The sequence below is a fragment of the Rhinopithecus roxellana genome, chromosome 1 (genome assembly GCF_007565055.1).
Source record: "Rhinopithecus roxellana isolate Shanxi Qingling chromosome 1, ASM756505v1, whole genome shotgun sequence".
Classification (NCBI taxonomy): Eukaryota; Metazoa; Chordata; class Mammalia; order Primates; family Cercopithecidae; genus Rhinopithecus; species Rhinopithecus roxellana.
The window spans coordinates 173,269,652-173,288,847 of record NC_044549.1 but is presented as its reverse complement, the minus strand read 5'-3'; the positions used below and the strand labels follow the sequence as shown (position 1 = coordinate 173,288,847).

Below are 19,196 nucleotides of genomic sequence, written 5' to 3'. Positions count from 1 at the left end.
ATCAGGATTAGAATGGTCCCCCCATAAAATTATAATTTGTTAATCATGAACTGGGAGATTACATAGAGAAAAGTTGGGAGAGAGAAGTGTTAGGTTGAAAGTATGGAGGGGAAGCTGAGAGTTTCACAGCAATGACTACTGAAAATACTAAGGATTAACTCACCTAGATCACACCCCCGCCCCCAAAAAAGAGAATACCAAGGGGAGGGGAGAGGAAATGTCCAAGGATGAGAATAGTGAGACAGAGAGATATTCTATTTTTGATATTTAAAGAATAGAAGGAAAGCAGTCACTATCTTATACAAGCTTTATTGCTCTTTAAAAATGACTAACCTACAAAGTTTTAAAATTTAAAGAGGTATATACAAGTATAGACATCAAACTTTCTGAACTGAACTAATTCCCTTTCGTTGGTTGATCAAAAATATGCAAAAACCCTAAATATTCACACATTTAATCTTTGAGATTTCTGACTAAATAAGGAGCTATCCTGAAAGTACATGACATTTGTAATTTTATTGAGGCATCACTCTGAACATACAATTAGAGCTTGGGGTTCAGAACTAGTCACTTACTTAGTCCCTGGGCCTAAAAAACAATCAATTTCTCTAGTCATTTTTCCATACACATTTTATCTGAAAAATTAAATACAACAGTGGTATGAGGAATTCATAAACTTAGGGTGTACCCTACTGTAAATATCAAAAATTTATGCTACTCAAATACTACACAGTTTCAAAAGATCCACAATAATTTATTTTACTTAAATACTGTACTGAAGGGTTTCAAAAGATCTTCTTAGAAAATAATTCACTTTAGTATCCTCCACTTAAGGGAAAAATAGAGATGCCAGAAGCTTATAATGAAAATATCTTAATTTGAGTAATCATTATTCATTTCTAAAATGTTTGTATAAGATATATTTTGGGCCGGGCGCAGTGGCTCATGCCTGTAATCCCAGCACTTTGGGAGGCTGAAGCAGGCAGATCACCTGAGGTTGGGAGTTCGAGACCAACCTGACCAACATGGAGAAACCCTGTCTCTACTAAAAATACAAAATTAGCCTGGCATGGGGGCGCATGCCTGTAGTCCCAGCTAGTCGGGAGTCTGAGGCCAGAGAATAGCTTGAACCTGGGAGGCAGAGGTTGCAGTGAACTGAGATCATGCCACTGCACTCCAGCCTGGGCAACAAGAATGAATTTCTGTCTCCAAAAAAACAACAAAAAAAGATACATTTTGACTAACATTAAGAGGTTTAGACAGCATAAGAAATCGGTATGATGATAATGCTTAAGTTCAGTTATTTATATTCAAAGGAAAAAACAAATTAGATTTATTAAAGTCTTAATACAAAACATCCCATTTGAAGCATAGTTCTGAAGAAATGTTTATGAGCTAGGTCCTGTCAAGAGAATATTCTATGGCAATGGCTCACTCTGTTTGTGTACTCTTACAGATCCTCTCTTGAAGCAACAGAAAGAGGTGTAGATTGAATTTAAACAATATCCATCAAAACCTTCATTGTATTTGTTTCATACTTTTTTTAGAACGTCTCAAATCCTTTTTCTGCTTGAAAATAGGAGAATTCAAAAAGCACAAATCTGTAAAAGGGTCCCCTCTTCTCAGTTTCCTGTAAGAGTAAAAAGAGATCTCAGGCATAACATAAGCATCCCAATATTAACTTACTCCTCAGTATCAAGTTATGGTAATACACTAATTTTAAATGTTATCACCTCAGTTTTTTAAAATCAAATGTTTTTATTTCAGAAAAAACTCATTATTGAACAAAGCTCCATAACCTTATTCCCCCGACATGTATCATTAAAAATAAGTTCCCACAAACCAAATACTTACGAAGCGAGAGTGGGCTCCTTATAGTTCACGCTGACTGTGCACCTACGTTTAGGCAGAGCCACTGCTGGGCTTTCTTTATTCTTTTTTTGAGAAAGAGAAAGCCTTCCGATTTTCACAACAGGATACAAGGAGACATTGGTGATATCCTTCAGTTTAAGATGAGGTGACTGGTGAGTTTCAGGTGGTGTACCTACAAAACAATTTTTACTGAATGATTTTAAAAAAAAACCCACACAGGAACTAAAATTGTACTCAATTTTATATATCTTAACTGTATACAAAATCCAGCATTTAATAATAGAATTTTTTTTTAGATGGGGTCTCATTGTGTTGCCCAGGCTGAAGTGCAGCGGTGTGATCTCAGCTCATTGCAACCTCCACCTCCTGGTCTCAAGCAATCCTCCTGCTTCAGTCTTCTGAGGAGCTGGGACTACAGGTGTGCACCACCATGCCCGGCCAATAATGCATTTTTTTTTTTTTTTTAGCTTTTTCATCATTTTTTCCTCTTCCTTTCAAACCAGACAGTGTTGAATTATTAATTATAACAGAACACTTCACTAAAACTTAAAATTCTTCTAGGATAGCTTGGGCATAATAAGTTAGTTTAACCATGGAATTTCATTTTAGTCATACCTTGCTATTTGGAATCAAGTCCTCTCTCTTTCAATACCAAGGTTTTTATCAAGTCTCTTCCTAGAGTCTTATAAAGCCGCTAAAACTCCTTCTACTAAACAAATGAGAATTCTAAATAACAGCTTCTGTGTAAACCAGGAGACAAACTAGCATGTTAAAAAGTTACTCAGTTTTTTTCCCATCATAAACATCCAAGTATGCTTTGGAGCTACACCTATATTGGAAGGCAAATGTCCAACACATAGTAAAGACACTGCAAAGCAATCTCCTCAAATAGCTTTAAAAAGCAAACTGTACTCCCAAAAAAGTAAACTATAACTGTGAAATGATTGTATACTAAGAGCCATATGCACAGTGTTATCTGGTTCTTATAGTCTGTCCTTTTTGTTGCCACATAAATATATTGTACTGTATTAATTATTCCAACTTTCAGTCTGAGAAATATATCTTATGGAACAATATCAGATCGGTTGCTACATTCTGGAAAAATGCTTCTCAAACTTTAATGTGTATATGAATCCACAGGAGGACTTCTTAATGGCCAGGCATGGTGGCTCACGCCTGTAATCCCAGCACTTTGGGAGATCCGAGGTTGAGTTTCAGGTCAGCCTAACCAACATGGAGAAACCCTGTCTCTACTAAAAATACAAAATTAGCCGGGCGTGGTGGCACATGCCTGTAATCCCAGCTACTCGGGAGTCTGAGGCAGGAGAATAGCTTGAACCCAGGAGGTGGAGGTTGGGATGAGCTGAGATCGTGCCACTGCGCTGTAGCCTGGGCAACAAGAGCGAAACTCTGTCTCAAAACAAAACAAAACAAAACAAAACACAAAGATGCAGATTCTGACTCCAGGGTATGGGCTATGGCCTGAGATTCTGCATTTCTAAGAAGAGGTCTAGGGATCAAACTCTGAGTAATACTATTTTAGAATATATTTTTTTCTTTTAAAAATGTATTTTTTATGGATTTTGTGTATCTTTATGGATACAGGCTCACACACCTGTAGTCCCAGCACTTTGTGAGGCCCAGGCAGGAGGACTGCTTGAGCCCAGGAATTTGAGACCACCCTGGCAACACAGTGAGACCTCATCTTTACAAAAAGTGAAAAAAAAAGAAAAAAAAAATTAGCCAGGTGTGATGGCGTATGTCTATAGTCCCGGGTAGTGGGGAGGCTGAAGTGGAAGAATCACTTCAGCCTGGGAGGTTGAGACTGCATTGAGCCATGACAGTGACAGTGCCCCCCAGCCTAGGTGATAGAGCAAGACCCTGTCTCAATTAAAAAGTGAACAACAACCAAAAAATCCCAACTTCTTCTGGACATTTTCAAACGTACACAAAGATGGCAATAACAGTATAATAAACTCTGAGTTACCTAGGTTCAATAATTATCAACACTCTGCCAATCTTGTTTGATTTTTGTTTTTTTTGAGACTGAGTTTTGTTCCCTGCCCAGGCTGGAGCACAATGGCATGGTCTCGGCTCACTGCAACCTCTGTCTCCTGGGTACAAGCGATTCTCCTGCCTCAGCCTCCCGAGTAGCCAGGATTACAGGTGCGTATCACCATGCCCAGCTCATTTTTTTGTATTTTTAGTGGAGACGGGGTTTCACCATGTTGGCCAGGCTGGTCTTGAACTCCTGATCTCAGGTCATCCGCCTACCTCGGCCCCCCAAAGTGCTGGGATTACAGGCATGAGCCAACCCGCCCAGCCTACAGCATATTTTAAAGAAGATACTTGCCTGCTACCACTGACTAGCTGATTTAGAAAGTTGGTTTTTAAGGTTTTAATCTCCTTATAAACAAAATAAGCATCATAACACCTATACTTCACAGAATTGTTCTGATGATCAAATAAAATGATAAAACAATATTTTGAAAATGATACAACTTGACTATGTATGTTAGTTTTACTTGTATTAACTAAAATCGCCACATGAGAATCTTTGTGGACAGGTGTAGGTTGTATTATGAACATTTGAACTATGCCTACTTTTGATCTCGTAAAATATTTTCTGAGCCAGTTTTTAGAGATGTTGTAGAAAAGAATACTAAGCCTATCAACTGAGGAAATCTTCACTAACTAGAAGATTATTTAAAATCATGGTTTCTGTCAAATTTAATATAAAACAAGGCCATTAAAATAACAAGTCCCTGGATTCAAATTTGATTTCACTTTCAAGGGGATACTTCAGGTAAGTGTATAAAAGCTACTTTAATTCAACCTAACTCCACAAAAGAGTCCCTCTGTCCTCTTGGGAGTCCTTATTTACTGAAAATAAAAATTCTGTCTCCACAACAAGCAATCTCTGAATTAGGTCAGAGCAATACAACTGTGATTTCCACACCCAGCCCCACACTGTTTAATCAGACCATAACTTCCCCCAAAGAGAGACAGATGGTAAGTCCCCAACCTCCACCAGAGAAACAGATGGTAAGTATAGTATATAAAAGCATCAGGAGTGATCATTTATCACAAACATTAAAAACGCAGGTAAACAAGTAGATCACTTACTAGTAGTTTTTGTTGGTTTAGAACCCTCCATCTCTTTTTCATCTGTATATTTCAGTCCTCTTTTAGCTAGAGGCCTGGTGACTGGTCTTGTATCTGAATCGCTGGTGGGATTCTGAATGTACTTGCAAGTGGGCAAATAGAGGTCATCGGAATCATCTCCTGAACCACTTGATTCACAGAGGCTCACTTCAGACTCATTGTTTTCTTCTCTATTAGAGTCATTGCTCATTTTTTGTCGGAAAGGAGTAAGATGAACACCCTCTTCCAAATTAAAATTGTAAGCATCATTGGAACTGACAGATTTGTGCATTTTCTTTTTGGAAACAGTTCTTTTATTTTCACTTTTATTCTCTTTATATTTTGACATAGGTTTTGATTTTCTCCTGTTAGCTTTTCTTTTCTCTTCTCTTTTTCTTTCTCGTGTATCTCTTTGCTTAGTTTGTTCAGATTTAGATTCTAAAATGTCTTCTTTTGTTTTAGTAAACGTTCCTGGATGCATCAGCTTTGAAAGTGATAAGTTAGCTTGGTCCTTGCTCCATTGACAAACATTGTGTTGTACATTTTCAGGCATGTTTACTAGTGGGTCTAAAAATCCAACTCTTTCGAATTCAAAAGACTTCCCCGCCAAATGACTGGTTTCAAAATCATCCAAGCTATCAAACTGACATACACTGTTACAATGTTTCTTTAAACTGCTACGGACAGATACAGTTCTAGGTAAGACATTATCAGAGGACTTAGCTTCACCTGAATCAAAATCAAATCCCAGTGTGTCTTGAGGAATAGTAGGTATCTGATCTGAGAATTTAAAAAATAAATGAGAAAAATAGTTTGACTTTGTGGAAAATTGAATTTCAAGAACTTTAGAATTCAAAGTAAAAAACTGAATGACCAAAAAGTCATTCTGTGGTTTTCCTACATTATAAAATCTGTAAATAAAAATCTGGGGAACTAAAATATTACCATATATTTACCTGTCAATGATCAACTGATGGCTTATATCTGACATGTGAAAGAATCTTGTGCAGGTTCAGTATCCCTAATCTGAAAATCTGAAATCCAGAACTTTTCCAGTGCAGTCATGATGCTCCAAGGAAATGCTAACTGGAGGGTTTTGGATTTCAGATTTTCAAATTAGGGATGATGAACTGATATAATGTAAATATTCCAAAATTTAAAAAATAAATCCAGAACACTTCTGGTCCCAAGCATTTTGAATAAGGGACACTCAATCTTTATAATCTTTAAAAATGTTATAGGCCAGGCACAGTGGCTCACGCCTGTAATCCCAGCACTGTGGGAGGCTGAGGCGGGTGGATCACGAAGTCAGGAGATGGAGACCATCCTGGCTAACACGGTGAAACCTCATCTCTACTAAAAAAATATATATATATATAAAAAATTAGCCGGGCATGGTGGCGGGCACCTGTAGTCCCAGCTACTGAGGCAGGAGAATGGCGTGAACCCAGGAGGTGGAGCTTAGAGTGAGCCGAGATTGCGCCACTGCACTCTAAGCCTGGGCAACAGAGCGAGACTCCGTATCAAAAAAAAAAAAAAAAAAAAATTATAACAGGCGTTTACGTGCTCTTAGTTTAAAGAAAATGAATATATGTTTCACTGAGTACAGATTCAGAGAAGTACAAATGCATATTCCAGAGTGGGGCAAACGAGAAAGTGGGAGCTAAGTTGTTCTTTGAAAAATAAATAAGATTTGGATAACTAGAAAGCTTCTTAGGTAAGAAATATAATCTGTATTTTAAGGAGAAGTGAGGCTATGTCCGGTTTTGCTTATTCAAATACTATCCCTTCTTCGAAGCTTAGTTCAAGTGGAGGAGATTGACATTTGAGAACACAGACATATCAATTTAAAAGTAGTAAGAAGGGGATGGCTTTGGAGTTCAACTTTGATTTTAAATACTAGCTCTTAACATCTAGCCTTCTTCATGTGAGATATTTTATCTTCTTGAGTTCCTATAAAACGGGACTAACATACTTATATTCCTAGGTTGTTGTGAGGGTTAGGTGAGATTATGCATGTAAAATGCCTAACATAGAGCTTGACACATAGTAGCAATCAGTAAATTGCTGCAATAGTTATAGCCAAAGTTTCAGATTACAGATTTGACATAATAAATATATTTTAAAACTCTATTACTCTGTGTAAAATAAACAGATTTCCTTTGAGCAGAATACCAGATGAACAAATTTTAAAAGTTTAGAAAAAAAGAATTAGAGAAATTTAATTGTATTATTTGTTCTCAAAGACCTTATCTTGCCCTTAATAATATTTTTAGATTTTCACTTGATTACCTTCTATTTGAAATGATTCTCCTTGTCCTGGAAGTTCAGTTTCTTCAAGAGGAATTTGCCTTAGAAAATACCAATGAAAAAACAGAAATTTAACGATTATGTAATAAAAACAAATTCAGTATTTTCCTAATTTTTCTTTCCTTTAGTATCATTTCATAACTCGATTTCAAATCAATACATCTATTCTGTATCAAAGGAAACCAAAGGACACTTATGCTGATTAAAGGGAGATTGATTTGTTATGACTGACATTCAACTCCCACTTGAAGAACTAACCTATCAAGTTGGATAGTTCCACCTGAAAACATGTTATATAACTCAATTTCATTTAACTAAGAAAACAGCCAATGACAATTAATTTGTAAAATGTTTTTTAAAAAATGTAGTTTGATCACTCTTTAGGAGCCTGCTTTATCATTAGCAGAGCTATGATTTGTTTGTAATATATGCTTTTATGGTGCTTAACTATTGAACTCTTCTGAAGTTAACATTGTTCATTTTCTTTAAAAATGTTGTTCTTTAGTTCATGAAACATGAAGTGTTCTTTATACTCTAACACTATTACTGGCAGTTTCATTCTAATTGTAATTTTATTCTTTATTCTCCGTAGAGAATTTTCCACTCTAGACATTAAACAGATTTAGGTAATGGCTGTGGTAACTAATAACTACTTTAGAAAACTTCTACAAACTCGATTACCTTATCTTACTTTTTGCCCACAACATAAGTTTGTCAGATCTTAAAGTCCAACAGTTTAAAAACTACTAATGATTAAAAGTAATCTACAGCAATAGAAATCATCTCAGTGGTTACTTCTGTGGAGAAGGGGATGGACTTGAAAGGCATACGAAAGAACTGTCTATGGCAGTAGTTCTCCTCCAAGGGCAATTATGCTCTCCAGGGAACATGTGGCAATATCTGAAGTCATTTTTTGTTCTCCTGAGGGATGTTACTGGGATTCATTGGGTGGAGGCTATGGATGCTACTAAACATCCCATCATGCACAGACAGCCCTCTACAACAAAGAATTATCTGGCCCAAAATGTTAATAGTAAAAACATTATGTCTTCATTGACATTTTTGTTCCACGATATATAATTAGTCAAACTCATCAAACTGTGTAACTGTGATCTGTGCATTTTACTGTTTATAATTAAAGCTTAATAATTCATAAACAAATAAATAAAGTACATTTGATCCAAGAGAAGGGGACGAGGGTATAGCGGATCTAGAAAAATGAACTGGATCAGCGAGACAATGGGACAACTGTGTTAAATATGATGTTTTATTTATTTATTTATTTATTTCCCAAACCAGACTATTTATAGGGCAGGCAAAACACCTCATTTCAATAGCTAATCCTTCTTAGAATAAAAACATGGTACACAGAAAAGTATGACTGAAGGAAAGTATGAAGTAGAACTAAAAATTCTGGTAAGGCTTCTTTTTCTTAGGCATCAAAAAAGGAGTGAAATATGAGAAAAAGGGGTTTAGCTTGGCTATATGTGATAGAATTTCAACACATCAAATTCTCTTAAATATATTCTCAGCAGAGAAAGCATCAGACTACAAATACAAGAGTTGACATGATGCACATTTCCTTTCATAAATGAATCACAGAATTAAATCTTTCTTAGTATTAATAATCATAATAAAGAATTTGATACTAACGGTAAATCCTTCACAAATAAATTTCTGGAGTTGTCATCACTATTGGGGTCCATTCCAGAGGAACATATTTCCTGGTTCTGTTAATGTATTAAAACAAAACACTGTTATAACTGAAGTATTCATAAGAAAGCATTAATTTATTCAACAATATGCACTTGTTGACAGTCTACCATGGTGCCATGCCATAGTTCTAGGAACTGAGTCTATAAGAGCTCAAAAGCAGAGTAAGTCTTATCCTCTTAAAGCTTACATTCTAGTGCAGGGAAATAAAATTTTAAAAAGAGAAGATATATGTACGAAATTTCAGATTGTGGTAAGTGCCATGAAGGAAATACCCAGGGTGAGGTGATAGAGAGTAACTCAGGTTGGATTGCTCTTTTAAATAGAATGAATCTGATATAAATCAGAAGACTGCAAAGAAGCCAGCCACTGAAAGAGCAGGAGGAAAAGAAGGCAGTGGAAACAGCAAATACACGTACGAAAAATCTTGCTGTGTTTAGGAAAGAAAGGCTGTTGTGGCTGGAACATAGTCACTGAGAACAGTAGGAGATATACATGCAGAGGCCACATAATGTAGGGCCTTGAGAACCATGAGTTTAGATTTCAGTCTAAGTAGGATGGGAAGGTACTTAATATTAAGAAAGGAAGTAAACTGATTTAAGTTTTTGAAAGATCAGTCTGAATTAAAAGAAGCCAGGGGTAGAAAGAGTTGAGAGATCATCATAGCATATCTGGCAAGACATGGTATCAGCTAAGATTAGAGTCATGGCTATGGAGGTGAAGCCCAGTGGAAGGCCTTGAGATGACAGGTCAAGCTCAAGGACTGAAAAGGGATGGAGGTGGGAACAATGAGGGAGAGGAAAGCCTCTTGTGGTTTTGGACTAAGCAAATGGGTAGGCTACTTTACTGAGATGAGTAAGACTTATAAAGGAAGGTAGGAAGTATACAGTATCTTTGGGGGAGGCAAGGGGAAGTTGTGCTTTATATAAGGTATGTTTGAGATCCCTTATACATCTTTAAGTGGGGATAGCAAATGGTGGCTGTGTGTATACGTGTGTATGTGTTTGTTTTTAGATTCTGTACTATAAACTGGGAAGGCATCAGCAGACAGTACATAAAGCTATGACAGGGCATAAGATGAGTCTACAACAACTGGCATTTATTCATTTTTTGAAATAAAGTCTTGCTTTGTCACCCAAGCTGAAGTGTAGGGGTGCTATCATAGCTCACTGCAGCCTTCAACTCCTGGGCACACGTGATCCTCCTATCTCAGCTGCCCATGTAGTTGGGACTACAGGTGCATGCCACCATAATTGGCTAATTTTTATTTTTTATTTTGTAGAGATGGGAGTCTCGCTGTGTTGCCCAGGCTGGTCTTGAACTCCTGGGTTCAAGTGATCCTCTCACCTCAGCCTCCCAAAGTGCTCAGATTACAGGCATGAGTCAATGTGCCTGGCCAAGAATTGACATTTAAAGGTAGAATGAGGAAGAAATCAGCAAAAGAGACCGGCATGGAACAGTCAGAAAGGTAGAATAAAAACCAGGGGAGCATAATATCATGAAAACTAATAGATCAAAGTATGTCAAGTCAAGAGTGGTCCCTGTTTTACATATTATTACTGCAAGGTCAAGAAGAAAGAGAAGTTACCACTGAATTTGGTAACATGGAGGTTTTGGTGACCTTGACATGCAGTGACAACAGAATGGTAAGGATAAAATCTAGATTCAGAGTGGCTGCAGGCCAGGCATGGTACCTCATGCCTGTAATCCTAGCATTTAGAGAGACTGAAGCAGGGGGATTACTTGAACCCAGGAGGTCAAGACCAACCTGGGCAACATAGTGAGGTGGTCTCTACAAAAAAATTTTTAAAAATTATCTGGGTGTGGTGGTGTTCCAGCTATTCAGGAGACTGAGGTTTGGAGGAGCACTTGAGCCTGGGAGGTCAAGGCTGCAGTAAGCCATGATTATGCCACTGCACTTCAGTCTAGGCAACGGAGCGAGATCCTGTCTCAAAGAAAAAAAAAAGAGTCATTTCAAATGTGAATGGAAGCTGAGGAAGTGAAGAATATACTGTTTTCTTTTAAAAAGTTCTGCTGTGAAGGGAAGCAAACAAATGAGGAGATAAAGAAATATGAGACAAAGAGCGGTTTCATTACTTTCTTCTTCTCTAAGGTTGAGAGATACGAAAGCACATGTTTATGATGACTGAAATGATCCAGTGGAGAGGGGGATATATGGAAGAGAGAACAATCTTCCAGGAATAAAGTTGCAGAGGAGGTGAGAAGAGAAAATCTGATGCATGGGCTAGGGAGCGGCTGGGGGTAGTGCTTGCCTTTAGCAGGAACAGGGGCCATTCTGCCACTGTAACAAGAGGGAAGATGAAGAACCTAAGTATGGAGGTGGATTTGTAGATCTCTGTTATGAAGATGACAATTCTCACTCAATTCCTAAGAAGCCAATTCTAATTTAATGAATTATCTTCTGAAATTTGATGAACATATGTTGACATTATAATAAATAGGCTAAAAATGTTCATTAAAAACAAAACAATCAGAAATTTAATCCCATTAAAAGCTTTCGGCCAGGTGTGGTGGCTCATGCCTATAATCCCAGCACACTGGGAGACCAAGGCCGGAGGACTGCTTGAGACCAGGAGTTCAAGAACAGCCTGGGCAACATGGCAAGATCCTGTCTCTGGCAAAAAAAAAAAAAAAAAATTAGCCGGGTGTGGCAGTGCATGCCCATAGTTCCACCTACTCAGGAGGCTGAGATAGGAAGATCGTTTGAACCTGGGAGGTGAAGGCTGTGTGCGTGAGCCTGGGAGGTGAAAGCTGCAGTGAGCTGTGATCACACCACTGCACCCCAGGCTGGGCAAGAGCGAGACTCTGTCCCCCTCAACCTACCCTGGCCAAAGACGAAAACTTTAAATTTGACATCAATGTAGCTAATGTTCTGAAACGAATATTAATGCAGGTAAATAAAAAAGAACATTTAACTATATACTAATATAACTTAAAAACAAGTCATTAAAAAATCTATAAAATTAGGGAACAAAAAGGCTGTTAAAAATTACTTAAACGTTAACTATTGCTAGGCTAGGCAAGAAAACATTCTTGTAAAATTCTTACATTTTAAGCTTCTCCATCACTGCTAAATCGATTTGATAAGCACTGAAGCATGGGTGTACAATGAGGTTGAGAATGAGTGACACAAGCAATTAGTATATAGCAGAAAATACAAACATTGACATTCTAAATGCTAAGAATATATTTGCGTAGCAACTAACAATGTTTTTAATAAATACTCAAAAACCACTGAGTTGCAGTAATAGAATTTTTTCCCAACTGCTTTTGTAATTATCTCATCGAGTATTCACTTCCTACTATTTCTGCTTTTCAGCAAAAACTTTGTAAAAGGAGGAGGAAGATTCAAATGCCTTTAGAGGAACTGTTTCCCCCTACTAGTTGACTGAACAAAGAAAATACAAAATTAAAAAAGATTACATGCTGGAAAAAAAAAAAGTAATCTACCACGATTAGCACAGTGGCTCATGCCTGTAATCCCAGCACTTTAGGAGGCTGAGGTGGGTGGGACACTTGAGGCCAGGAGTTCAAGACACCTGACCAACATGGCGAAACCCATCTCTACTAAAAATATAAAAATTAGCCAGGTGTGGTGGCACATACCTGTAATCCCAGCTCTTGGGAGGATGAGGCATGAGAATCGCTTGACCCCAGGAGGCAGGGGCTCCAGTGAGCTGAGACTGCACCACTGTACTCCAGCTTGACGACAGAGCAAGACTCTGTCTCAAAAAAAAAAAAAAAAAAATACATATATATATGTGTGTGTGTGTGTGTATATATATATATATATATATAAACCTCCCATGAGGGTAAAGAAAATATACCTAATCTTTATAGAGGCAGTACTCAAATATATCATATATGTACTTATTGTCTATGTGTATATATACATATATATTACATGTGTCTTAATCACATGGAGAAAAATAATAAGGAATCAATAGGGAGTGAAGCAAGAACTCTTTCACTGACTTCTCCTGTCAATGGAGAAGTGACGTTAATTCCATTTTCAATTACCCACCTCCTCCCACCCCCAATATCCCTCCCCTAATCATTATGTTCTCACTTTCTTATCTGACCTTCCGGTCTAAGTGCCAACTCAAATGTTTTCACTGGTATAGCGAAGCAATGGCCACTGGGAAGAATTTCAATGTTCTGTACGCCTGACATTCACCACTGCTTTTTTTCTTTCTCTGCCCCATTTCCCTGGCAGTGGCTACTGGAAAAAGGGATAAATAAACTAGCTCATCATTACTTTTTTCATAAGTAATGACACACATTACATAAGTAATGTACACAATGATACACAATGGTACAGCAAGACACAAATAATATCCTAAAGCAAACGTTCTCCATATCTGTTATATTTTGGCTAGCAGGACCATATTTGAACACCTTCTTTATAATCTTAGACAAAAAGAGAATCAGATTGAAACTTTGAGCAGCAAAATGTTTATGATCTTACTTGTCTGGGAGTGAACAGTATTCTCTACTTAGCCAACAAGCAGGTAAAAACGATTCTCCAAAAAGCATTTAAATACTCCCTATGTCCTAAATAAAGGTAGTTCTTATAAAACCCCACTGGATACAGCAAAACAAAAGGTTACGGTAAAAGCTAAGATAGCACTGATTAAAACTTTTGGATGAGTCCACTTCAGCTACCACTTTTATATCTTTAGCTTAGTTGCACTATCTTTGACTCACTTAGTTGAACATTCAAATGGACCAGCAATGCAAAAGGCTAAAACTATGTCTTCTGCATCCTGTCTTGCTACCTGCTTTAAGAATGAAATAGGCAGGAACAGGCTTCAATCACCTATATGCTTGAAGCTTTCTAAACTGGCCAAATGCAATAGCTGTGCTCTGGAGCACCAAAGAAGGATGTTTTAAACAATTCATGGATAATTGAGCTATCAGTAATTCATTTAAATAAAATAACTGATCTAAACTACTTATTCATGGCTTAACTAAACTAAGAAATTCGGCCTCAGTAATGAAAATACCTGAGCAGGTTCTTCTGTTTGTTGTGATTTAAGTTTTCCTTTCAATGCATATAGCTGGCATGTGAGATAGTAACATTCTTTTCTCAGCTGTAGGATGATATCTTGGGCTTCTCTCACTTTGGATTTTTCATTTTCCAAAGCTAAAACTAACATTTTGTTGTTGTCTTGGTAATTTTTCAGCAGTGTAGAAGTGTTGGCTAAAAGAGGATAAAAAAATTTATCAGTTATTAAATCTAAACTTAAAAGTGACATAAAAGGACAACATAAAAATCTCTTACTAATTATTTGGCATGGTGCAGCTATCAAAGACCTGCGTTTGCCAATCTCTGCCAAGTTTTTATTCCTTTTCTCTTTCATTCGCTTCTTTATGTCTTCAAGACTATCTTGAAAGGACTTCTTCAGGCATCTTTCCTTGGCCATCTTTTGCCTAAACAATAAAAAATAATTTTTCTCAGAGAGAATATTATCAAATATAAAACTTTAAAAAACATAGGCTGTTCATAAAGAATGCATTAAATAGACTAAACTGTAGAATTAGCTCAAAGTAGACAGTTAACTAACTTGATAACATAACTTTCCCCCTTTTAAAATCTCATTCATATTTTTGATGTTCTCTCTTCCTCCTCAGGCACTTTATAGAAAAGTTTTATTGACTATAGATTTCCAACCCAAAGATTCCACAATATGCCACTTATTCATTCTTTAACAAATACTCACTGTGGCATATATGCCAGACACTATTGAAAATGCTTATTACTATATTTTGATGCCATTATTATTTATGCTTCTTAAAGAAAATGTTTAGGACCAACTTTTAGTGCTTAGGCTTACAGCATTAGTTCTGAGGCAATTATATATCTGGGTTTTGTTTTCCAGCTCTTCTTTAATGATTAATTCATCACATTAGGTCATTCAACTATTTTTCCATACTCTTTTAACCTAATTATCGCTTATGATATACACACACTCTCAAGAAAGTCAAGGTGATCCTTAGAGGTTTAAACTATGTAGCACCACATACAATTTTATTAGGCTATTGTAACAATTACAGAGCTAGAGCAGGAACTTGGGGAGAAGAACACTCTAGTATTCTCAAAGTATGGCTAAAACTTAGGGCTGTTAACTCCCAGTGAATTATGAACATAACAAATCAGACATTAAATATTGTTGTACATGCAGTTAAACGCTGAGTATTAAATACATAAGTATACTTAATCTTTCAATGTTGCAAGTCAGGTAGGTTTTAGCATGCTACTAAACATGTCAAACCACTTTTCAGAAACATCTTTTACTCTAGATTGCACTTTGAATATCTTAAAATTGAAAAAAAACTTGTTTCCAATAATAATCTATGCATACAATTTTCACCACAAAGGATATCTTTACCTTCTCTAAGATAGCCAAACATTTTCCTAAACCTTACACTTTCTTGAGTATTTTCTCTAGGCCTTATTTTCCTCCATGCAGTATCTGGAATCTTAAATATAGATATTGTAGATTAAGAACTTTCTACCAAGGTATATACTGGGAGGTTCCTAGCAGATATAGGATAGCTATTTTTAAAAGCACTAATGGTAAAGGGGTTGTTTTACACAAATAAGTTAGAATTGGAGGCCGGGCGCGGTGGCTCAAGCCTGTAATCCCAGCACTTTGGGAGGCCGAGACGGGTGGATCACGAGGTCAGGAGATCGAGACCATCCTGGCTAACACGGTGAAACCCCGTCTCTACTAAAAAATACAAAAAACTAGCCCGGCGAGGTGGCGGGCGCCTGTAGTCCCAGCTACTCGGGAGGCTGAGGCAGGAGAATGGCGGGAACCCAGGAGGCAGAGCTTGCAGTGAGCTGAGATCTGGCCACTGCACTCCAGCCTGGGCGACAGAGCGAGACTCCGTCTCAAAAAATAAATAAATAAATAAATAAATAAATAAATAAATAAATAAATAAATAAGTTAGAATTGGAGATGTTTGAGAGTCATACAGATTAAGTTACTGATCTAGTTTGGTTAAGGTATTTTAAAGTTTTCGTTATTACTTTTAATCAAGCTAAAATCACAAAAGAAACTTCCCATATCAAAAGTTTTATATCCTTTCTAAATTAGGCGATGGTGTTAGCAGGGGGTGTGGTAGACAGAAGGAATGAAAACAAAGACAGGCTACAGCGCGAGATGACGGTCTCAGTCTGTAGAGTACTCGCGTGGCGCTCTGGATTCAAAAGAACCTAGCATATTTGATCTCCGTTCATAATTATCCAACCAATTCTGCTGCGAAGACAGCCAGGTAGGACACTAGTCAGTGCCAGCCTTTTCAGGGTAAGTGAGGAAGAGAATGGCCTGGACAAGGAGGACGTCAACGGTATCACGCTGCACAAAGAACTGCTGTCAATTTTCTTGCGTTGAGCCAGGCTTTTAACTACCGTAAAAAGCTTTATTTGCACATCACTTAATCTACACAATTTTGCAAAGTAGGATATTAGGGTCTCCATTTATTAAACATAAGAGGAAGACGGAACATAAGAAAGGGCAGATCGAGTGGCTGAACCGCGAAAAGCGCGCGGCCAGTGGGACTCCAGAGCCCGAGCTTTTGGCCACCGAATTTGGAACGGTATTGAGAACCCAAGGGAAGTCAAACACGGATCACTACGCCCTTGTTTCCCACCTTAAAACCTACTTCCTCCTCTTTCAGGAGGAAAGCCGAGGGGAGGTGGGGCTGGCGGAAGTGGGCCCTGCGACCCTCCTGCCGCAGACGCGTCCGAACCATACCTTGGCCACTACTTCTGCAAGAGCTGTCTTCCTCCTTCTCACATTTCAAGGCTCTTCGAGGCTCTCCCGCGCGAGCCACGCGCAATGGGATCTCCAGGACCGTACCACCGTACCCCGTCGCCTGGGACTACCGTCGCCACATTCGAAATTTTCCGCCTCGTTCCTCCATTGGTTGGCTGGGAGGCGGTCACGTGCACCCAACACCAACCGGCGCCGGTAGAGTCCCGCCCCGCCAGGCGACGTCACGTTGCACAAACGCCTCACGTCCACATCCGGGCATCCATCGGGCCCGGGGGCGGAGCCGGTGGTTGGGTCGCGGCGACCCGCTGGGACCTTTTTCTCAGAGACGTGGGGATTTTACGGGTGGAGTCACTCCGAAACCTTTAAGACGGGGTGTGATTGGTAGTCCAAAGCTTCCTGTTTCTTCAGTCTGACAGCTTCCAGTGTCCCAGGTTGTGCTCAAAGCCTCGCTCATGTGAGAAGAATCTCTTTGGTTGCCTGTTAAAGCGGTCAGCCAGCTTGCAACACGGAAGCAGCGTTTAGGGGAATTAAAACCAAAGCAAAGAGCAAATTCTGGATTAAAGAGGTATTAGGGAAACTGCAGATACCTGAAAATTGGAGCTCCATGTTTCTCTTTGCTGGCTACCTCTGGCTCTTTAACTCTTCTTGAGAAATGGCACCAACATCCATCCAGTTACTGACTAGAAGCCTGATAAATCATCTTTAATGATTCTTTATCCTCTCTTAACCTTTGCCAGTCCAGTCAGTCACACGATCTTTTCAACTCTACTTTCCAAGTTTCTCTCATGCCCACTTTCCCCCCCCAATCCAGCTTCCAGCCTAATCTTATTCCCAAAATGGCACTCGGACCCACTCTGACCGCAGACTCTACTCCCTATATTCTTCATAGAGTAATATTTTTACAAAACAGGTATCAAATAGGAAACTTTACAGTGGCTCCCTACTGCATTTAAGGTGAAGTTCAAACTCCTTTAAGATATTTTGTCCTTAAAGAGCTCCACGATTCCTGATTCCACCACTTGTACATTTTCTTAAAATTCTTGCCACTTTTGCCAATACTTTTCTGTCAAGAACATTCTTTCCCTTGGCCTGACTTTCTCATATGTATACTGAAGTTTCACTGTACAGATGAATTCTTCCAGAAAGACTTATCTGACCCTAAAGCCCCTTAGTATCTGTTTTACACTTTCTTAGTGCCCTGCATTTTTGGGGTATGCCTTGTGACACCGACTTGTCGTTCATTGCCTGTTTCTTGAAGTTGAATAAGGGCAGGAACTACATCTGCCTTATTGATAGCTAAATTGTCAGCATCTCGTTGCACTTTGAAGTAGATAGTAAATATTCACTGGGACAATAAAGGAACAAATGAAAATGTAACAAATGCTTTGAATCTAGGCATTCTTTATGAAGATGTGTTGTTTTTTAAAAGTAGCTAACACATGCTTGCTCTAATCTAGGGACCCGTCCTAGCTTGAGTGGAAGAGGCTGAAACACCCTTCTCCAGCCAACAACTCCCTTGTTTTCCAAGTTAACCAGACCAACTCCATTAATCCTCAGTTTACTGCCACAGGGCAGTGTGGCGTGTATGTGCAGAAGCATCAAGAAGGAATGGGCAGAGAGCTTTTTTGTTGTTTGAGGTCAGAAGAGTATGAAGTGGAAAGTGAGAGCAGAGAGTAGGGCCAGCTTCATCAGCAGGCAACCAGTGCTTAGAAGGGCTGTGCATTTGGTTTAATGCTTTGCTGTGGCCATCTTGAAATGCTTAGTAGTTTATATTTGAACTTATGTTTTGTAAGTTATGTCTGATGAGGCAATGAAGCAATCTTGTGAGCAGATGTGATTCATGCAATGCGTGTCTGTCACGGTTTTTTTGTCCCATGTCATACAGTGTTCAGGATGCTCACTAAATGGCTTCCATGAACCACTTATTTTGTAGTTAGGGACCTAAGTACAAAGTGCTCAGAAGGGCTCACCCTTGCCGTCTTAAAATTATTACGGAGTTTTGCTCTGTCTCCCAGGTTGGAGTGCAGTGACACGATCTCAGCTCACTGCAGCCTCCACCTCCCAGGTTCAAGCAGTTCTCCTGCCCCAGCCTCCCAGGTAGCTGGGATTACAGGTACCCACCACCACACCCCGCTAATTTTTGTATTTTTTTGTAGAGACAGGGTTTTGCCATGTTGCCTAGACTGGTCTCAAACTCCTGAGCTCAAGTGATTCGCCTGCCTCAGCCTCCCAAAGTGGGATTACTGGCTAAGCCACCATGCCCAACCAACCTTATTATATTTGCTAACCACTTACACTAAAAGTGATGGTGTGAAAGGAAAAGGAAAGGTAAGACATTCCACAGTTCCTTT

At 38.6% G+C, this 19,196-nt stretch overlaps 1 protein-coding gene across 3 annotated transcripts; it reads right to left on the bottom strand.

Moving 5' to 3' along the window:
* Window positions 1–289: 289 nt before the first annotated feature.
* Window positions 290–16,995, bottom strand: SGO1 (shugoshin 1). Of its 3 annotated transcripts, none has more exons than XM_010367601.2 (8): window positions 16,721–16,995; window positions 14,345–14,493; window positions 14,067–14,263; window positions 8,980–9,056; window positions 7,309–7,367; window positions 5,746–5,796; window positions 1,855–2,044; window positions 290–1,630 (listed from the first exon to the last, which is right to left on the bottom strand). In XM_010367601.2, exons 2-8 carry the CDS (start codon window positions 14,484–14,486, stop codon window positions 1,519–1,521), a joined length of 828 nt encoding a protein of 275 aa, XP_010365903.1. In that variant the 5' UTR covers window positions 14,487–14,493; window positions 16,721–16,995; the 3' UTR covers window positions 290–1,518. The 3 variants fall into 3 exon arrangements, with proteins under 3 accessions (XP_010365903.1, XP_010365905.1, XP_030789213.1); XM_030933353.1 differs by having other exon boundaries at window positions 1,310–1,630; window positions 4,999–5,796; window positions 16,825–16,975; XM_010367603.2 differs by lacking the exon at window positions 5,746–5,796.
* Between the last annotated feature and the right edge of the window lie 2,201 nt (window positions 16,996–19,196).

Excerpts from the sequence above, each read along its gene's own strand:
- SGO1 (XM_030933353.1), bottom strand. The coding sequence starts at position 14,486 with ATGGCCAAGGAAAGATGCCTGAAGAAGTCCTTTCAAGATAGTCTTGAA. Across the intron at positions 7,368-8,979 it reads TTATTTGTGAAGGATTTACC|GCAAATTCCTCTTGAAGAAA; the intron begins GTTAGTATCAAA and ends GTATTTTCTAAG. Across the intron at positions 2,045-4,998 it reads TAAACCAACAAAAACTACTA|GTACACCACCTGAAACTCAC; the intron begins GTAAGTGATCTA and ends ATTGTTTTGTAG.